The following is a 6,674-nucleotide window of genomic DNA, read 5'->3' on the forward strand; positions in this document are numbered from 1 at the left end:
ATGTCCCGACACCTACGCGCTGCTACCAGTGTCAGCGCTTCAATCACACTCGACAGTCTTGTTCCAATGCGGCTAAATGTCACTTGTGGCAGGGATGCCCATGAGGGTGACTGTCCACCTCCGTCTCCTCGTTGTGTGAACTGTCAGGGTGGCCATGCCGCATCCTCCCGTGACTGTCCTGTCTATAAGGATGAACGCTGAATCCAAGAAATTCGGGTCAAAGAGAAAGTGTCCACCTCGGCTGCTCGCAAGCTATTGGCTAGTAGGAAGCCCACGCTGCTCCCAGCGGGGAAATACAGTACTGTCCTCGCCTCTCCTCGGACTACCAGGGAGGTGGCAACCCAGACATGCGAGCTGACCTTCAGCACCACGGTCGTCCGTTCGGCCAGTGCTAAGATCGCGCGGTCGACGTCTCCTCTTCCTCCCATCACTCCAGACACCAGCCCCCTCATCAGCTTCTGCTAAGACGAAGACCCAGAAGTCAGATGCACAGGCCTTCAAGAAGGAACCGTCCCGTGCAGACTTCCTACGTACCTCGACCTCCCAGCTTTCGACCGGTACTTCCACCAAATGTCCTTCCAAGAAGGCTCACAGGAAGCACAGTTCTCCTTCTCCGCCACGGCGCATTTCTTCTCCTGCGCCACCCAGCGGTTGCCGCCCCAGGCCGTCATCCGTTTCGCCTGGCCGCACCGCTGGTAGCCGAACATCTGGCCGTTCACCGGCGGAGGAAGCTCCCCCTCCCGGCCATCTTCCCAAGATGGCCGATGAACCTATAGACCCAATGGACGATTACTGTCCGCCTACTGATAGCGGCGGCAGTGCTCGCTCGAAGCCAGGCCCTCAGCGGCCTTCGAGGTGACCCCTTCTTTCATCTTCCTTTTCTTCTTACGATGGCACTTATTCACTGGAATATTCGCAGCATTCGCTCCAACCGAGAGGACTTGAAGTTGCTGCTCCGCTTGCACCGTCCGCTCGTCGTAGCCCTCCAGGAAACGAAGCTACGCCCATGCGATCAAATTGCCTTGGCACACTACACCTCTGTGCGTTTTGACCTACCCCCTGTGGTAGGTATCCTGGCTCACGGACGTGTTATGTTGCTGGTCCGGGATGATATTTACTACGATCCCATCACGTTGCACACTGGCCTGCAGGCAGTTGCCATCCGCATTACTCTCCCCACTTTTACATTTTCCATTTGTACCGTTTACACTCCATCGTCATCTGCCGTTACCAGGGCAGACATGATGCAACTTATTGCTCAGCTACCTGCACCATTTTTGTTAACTGGAGACTTCAATGCCCACCATCCCCTTTGGGGCTCTCCAGCATCCTACCTGAGGGGCTCCCTGTTAGCAGACCTTTTCAACCATCTCAATCTTGTCTGCCTCAATACTGGCGCCCCTACTTTTCTTTCGGACACATCTCACACCTATTCCCATTTAGACCTCTCTATATGTACTCCCCAACTTGCACGCCGGTTTGAGTGGTATGCACTTTCTGATACATATTCGAGCGACCACTTCCAGTGTGTTATCCATCTCCTGCAGCATACCCCCTCTCCGTGCTCCTCTAGTTGGACCATCTCCAAGGCAGACTGGAGGCTCTTCTCCTCCAGGGAGACCTTTCAGGATCAAACCTTCACAAGCTGCGATCGTCAGGTCGCACACCTCACGGAAGTTATTCTCGCTGCTGCTGAATATTCCAGCCCTCACCCTACTTCTTCTCCACGTCGCGTACCGGTCCCCTGGTGGACCGCAGCATGTAGAGACGCTTTACGTGCTCGTCGACGTGCTTTACGCACCTTTAAACGCCACCCTACAGTGGCGAATTGTATCAATTATAAACGATTACGTGCTCAGTGTCGCCGTACTATTAAAGAAAGCAAGAAAGCAAGAAAGCCAGCTGGGCTGTTTTCACAAGCACCTTCAACAGTTTTACTCCTTCTGTTGTCTGGGGTAGCCTGCGCCGGCTATCTGGCACTAAGGTCCACTCACCAGTTTCTGGCTTGACGGTCGCGAATGACGTCCTTGTGGCCCCTGAGGATGTCTCCAATGCCTTCTGCCGCTTTTTCGCTGAGGTTTCGAGCTCCGCTCATTACCACCCTGCCTTCCTCCCCCGCAAACAGGCAGAGGAGGCTAGGCCACCTAACTTCCGCTCCTCGAATCATGAAAATTATAATGCCCCGTTCACCATGCGGGAACTCGAAAAAGCACTTGGCCAATCACGGTCCACCGCTCCAGGGCCTGATTCTATTCATATTCAGATGCTGAAGAACCTTTCTCCTGCGGGTAAAGGTTTTCTTCTTCGTACTTACAATCGCATCTGGATTGAGGGACATGTTCCCGCATGCTGGCGCGAGTCTATTGTCCCGATTCCTAAGCCGGGGAAGGACAAGCACTTGCCTTACAGTTATCGACCCATCTCGCTTACCAGCTGTGTCTGTAAAGTGATGGAGCGAATAGTTAACTCTCGATTGGTTTGGCTGCTCGAGTCTCGACGCCTACTTACCAATGTACAATGTGGATTTCGTAGGCGCCGCTCTGCTGTTGACCATCTGGTTACCTTGTCAACCTTCATTATGAATAACTTCTTGCGGAAGCGCCCGACCGCGGCTGTGTGCTTTGATTTGGAGAAGGCTTAAGACACCTGTTGGAGGGCGGGCATTCTCCGCACCATGCATACATGGGGCCTTCGCGGTCGCCTCCCTCTTTTTATTCGTTCCTTTTTAATGGATCGACAGTTCAGGGTACGTGTGGGTTCTGTCCTGTAAGACACCTTTCACCAGAAGAATGGGGTGCCACAGGGCTCAGTTTTGAGCGTCGCTCTCTTCGCCATAGCGATCAATCCAATAATGGATTGCCTCCCAGCTGATGTATCAGGCTCCCTTTTCGTAGACGATTTTACCATGTATTGCAGCGCGCAGTGTACACGTGTCCTGGAGCGCTGTCTTCAGCGTTCTCTTGACCGTCTTTACTCCTGGAGTGTCGCCAATGGCTTCCGTTTTTCTGCCGAGAAGACGGTCTGTATTAACTTCTGGCGCTACAAAGAGTTTCTCCCACCGTCCTTACGACTCGGTCCCGTTGCTCTCCCACTCGTGGAGACAATCAAATTTTTAGGCCTTACCTTTGACAGGAAACTTAGCTGGTCTCCACATGTGTCATATTTGGCCGCCCGTTGTACCCGTTCTTTAAATGTCCTCCGTGTTCTCAGTGGTATGTCGTGGGGAGCGGATCGAACCGTCCTGCTTCGTCTGTATTGGTCGATCGTCCGCTCCAAGCTGGATTATGGGAGCTTCGTATACTCCTCTGCACGGCCATCCATCTTACGCCGCCTCAACTCCATACAACATCAGGGTTTACGACTTGTGATCGGAGCGTTTTATACTAGTCCCATAGAGTGTCTTCATGCTGACGCTGGCGAATTGCCACTCACCTACCGGCGCGATATACTGCTTTGTCGGTATGCCTGTCGGCTACTGTCAATGCCCGACCACCCGTCTTATCGTTCCTTTTTTGACGACTCTCTCGACCGTCAATAAGGGTTGTATGTCTCTGCCCTGCTACCCCCTGGAGTTCGCTTTCGTCGCCTCCTTCAACACCTTAATTTTTCGCTCCCTGCAACCTTTCGAGTGGGCGAGAGCCACACGCCGCCTTGGCTCCAGGCTCAGGTCCGTGTTCACCTTGACCTCAGCTCGCTCCCAAAAGAGGTTACCCTCGGTTCGGTCTACCACTCCCGTTTTGTTGAACTTCGTTCGAAGTTCATCAATATGACCTTCATTTATACAGATGGCTCAAAGACCAATGACGGGGTCGGGTGTTCTTTTATTGTCGGGGCACAAAGTTTCAAATACCGGCTCCATGGCCATTGTTCGGTCTTCACAGCTGAGCTCTTTGCCCTCTACCAGGCTGTTCTTTACATCTGCCGCCACCGACATTCTGCTTATGTCATCTGCTCCGATTCCCTGAGCGCCATCCAGAGCCTCAGTGATCCGTATCCGGTTCACCCTTTCGTGCACTGGATCCAACGCTCTCTTCAGCAGCTGGTGGACGTCGGTTCTCCAGTTAGCTTTGTGGGTCCCTGGCCATGTCGGTATCCCTGGGAACGAAGCTGCAGATGCCGCGGCCAAGGCTGCGGTCCTCCAGCCTCGGACAGCTTCTTGTTGTGTCCCTTCATCAGATTGTAGCAGGGTTATTTGTCGGCGCATTTTATCGCTGTGGCATGCCGATTGGGCTGCACTTACAGACAACAAGCTTCGGGCCTTGAAACCTCTTCCCGCGGCTTGGACGTCCTCCTCCCGCCCTTCTCGGCGGGAGGAGGTAGTTTTGGCCCGGTTATGCATTGGACACTGCCGGTTCAGCCATCGCCATCTGCTGACGGCTGCGCCGGCGCCGTTCTGCCCATGTGGGCAATTGCTGACGGTCCGCCACATTTTAATGTCCTGTCCGGATTTTAACACACTGCGTCTAGATCTTAACCTGCCATGTACTTTAGATGCCATTTTAGCGGATGACCCACGAGCAGCTGCTCGTGTTCTTCGTTTTATCAATTTGACGAACCTCTCTAAGGACATTTGATGATGTTGTTTTTTAATCCTATGCCTGTCACTCTTTTATCGTGTTTTCCCTTTTAGTTGTTTTAAACTTGTGCCTCGCGGTGCATTCTTAACGTAGTCAGGGCGCTAATGACCATTGAAGTTGTGCGCCCTAAAACCACAAAAAAAACCGATATTGTCTAGCTGGACGTTGCACAGATTGGAGCCTCCCCCGCAGACGCCATGGCGTTTGGCGATGGAGTGCATCTTGTGGAAGGTCTCGATGCCTCCTAGCGACTGGGTAATGATTGCCGGTGGGCGAGGCGGTTTCTCCCGCGCTGGCAGCGTTGTCTTTTCCTCTTCAGCTGCTTCCGGCACGTCACCACACCGGTTTGTAGTCTCCAATCCAACCGGCCGCACTTGATGGAGCTCGACAGCTCAGACAGTGTACTTCAGGGCGGGAGAGATGAGGTCGTCTTCATCGGATTGATGTGGGGGATGCGTCACGTCTCTTTTTACTGTTTTGGCCTGTTGATTTGAGTGGAAGAGGCTGCAGCAGGGCGCTTCCGTGAGGTCTGGAAAACGGCCATGACCTACCCCTGACCAGCCGGATTTGTCCCACCAAATTTTTGTGCTTCTGCTCGGCTGTCGCGCACAGGATTGGCGCGGTTGAGACCGATGTCGCTGCTGCCTATCACATCAGCAACAGTTGCGGCTGGTGTGGCTGGCTCATTGCCTATCACTGCATGGGCAGCAATTTGCACCCAAGCAATGGTGGTAGTCAGTGTGCAGGTGTCACTGCTCGCTGTGTACCTGGCCTTCGCTGTGATGAAATCTTCATCCCATGTGTAACGGATTAAGTTGCCTCCTGCTCGGAGCTGATGCATGGCTACTTCGCAAACTTCAGCATTCGCAACAATGGCAGCCTCAGCCGCTAAACTGCTCAGAGCAGTCCCCGCCTACTTGGCGGGTTTCGAAGGCTGAAAGGGGGCGGCGCCGCTGACAGGGAAGTTTGTCAGGTGTCTTCGATTCCCGGCGGGTCAAGGATTTTCTCTGCCTCGTGATGACTGGGTGTTGTGTGATGTCCTTAGGTTAGTTAGGTTTAAGTAGTTCTAGGGGACTGATGACTATAGATGTTAAGTCCCATAGTGCTCAGAGCCATTTGAATCCTCCTGGCTTATCGGTCATAGTTTTGGTATGTCTCTTGAACACTACACTTTGCTTTCTGTGAAATAAGAACGCTTTGTCTTTGGTGAAAGGGGACGACACGCTCACGTCGATCTAGCCGTTGGGAGTTCCTAATTCCCCTGCATTATTTATGAACAAGTGTGGCAGCCAGTTTGAGGTATCTTCTTCCTGTAAGAAAGAAAATGCAGCAGGTGCCTAGGCTTCTGGGAGTTTCGGAGGAGGCAGCGACAAGCACTTGCTGGTGCGGCTGGTTCTTGTCGCAGTTAGGCGAGCGGAAGTAATTGGGCTATGTTAGCGTATCCAGGTATTGCCGCCTTTGCGGAGCAGCGCTCTGCGAATCGCAACTTATTCGCGACTTCTGCAGGTGATTATCCTTCGGGAGCTACCCCAATGTGATCAGAAGCACTAATATTAGAAAACCATGAATGCAGTGCCAGGTTATGCTGCCAGCATGTTTTCTTTAGTCTCTGAGGATGTGTTTGAGAAAGGTGTTGGGTGTGACCATTTCCTTCACAAATTGTCTGTGTTGTTGCATTCTATTTATGCCCCTGATGTTTTGAGTAGCCAAAGTGTTGAGGTTCTACTTCTAGCTTCTGCGTTACTGCAGGCTGTTTGGGTGTTTTATAGAAGTTAACTGCTAGGTAGTTGCCTAGCAGGTTCACTAGTTGGATCTTGGAGTTTCTGGCAATTTAGCAGAACGCTTTGGCAGGTTCTCTGAATCTAATTTTTAGCGGTTTCATGTCCGCTACCTACTGGGCATCGGCGTGGGAAAGCGCGGGTGGACATGTAGTAAGTTGTGTCCTTTAATGTGGGTTTGGGCTGTGTACCCCAAACATGACAAGTGCACTCAAAGATGGAGCTGATTACAGTGTAGTAAAACCGCACTCTTGTTGTGGATGTGAGACCTTTGTGTTTAACAGTGGATACAGTGCGTTCATTCTGGCGCTTGCTTTTT

The 6,674-nt window shown here is 52.4% G+C and overlaps 1 protein-coding gene across 1 annotated transcript in view; it reads right to left on the bottom strand.

Moving 5' to 3' along the window:
• Positions 1-5,418, bottom strand: part of LOC124556034 (spore wall protein 2-like) — a 144,722-nt gene extending 139,304 nt beyond the window's left edge. The window contains exon 1 of the mRNA XM_047130069.1: positions 5,129-5,418. Coding sequence (XP_046986025.1) covers positions 5,129-5,418 — 290 coding nt within the window. The remainder of the gene's footprint in view (positions 1-5,128) is intronic.
• Positions 5,419-6,674: the final 1,256 nt, after the last annotated feature.

The sequence above is a fragment of the Schistocerca americana genome, chromosome X, assembly GCF_021461395.2.
Source record: "Schistocerca americana isolate TAMUIC-IGC-003095 chromosome X, iqSchAmer2.1, whole genome shotgun sequence".
In the NCBI taxonomy this organism is placed as follows: Eukaryota; Metazoa; Arthropoda; class Insecta; order Orthoptera; family Acrididae; genus Schistocerca; species Schistocerca americana.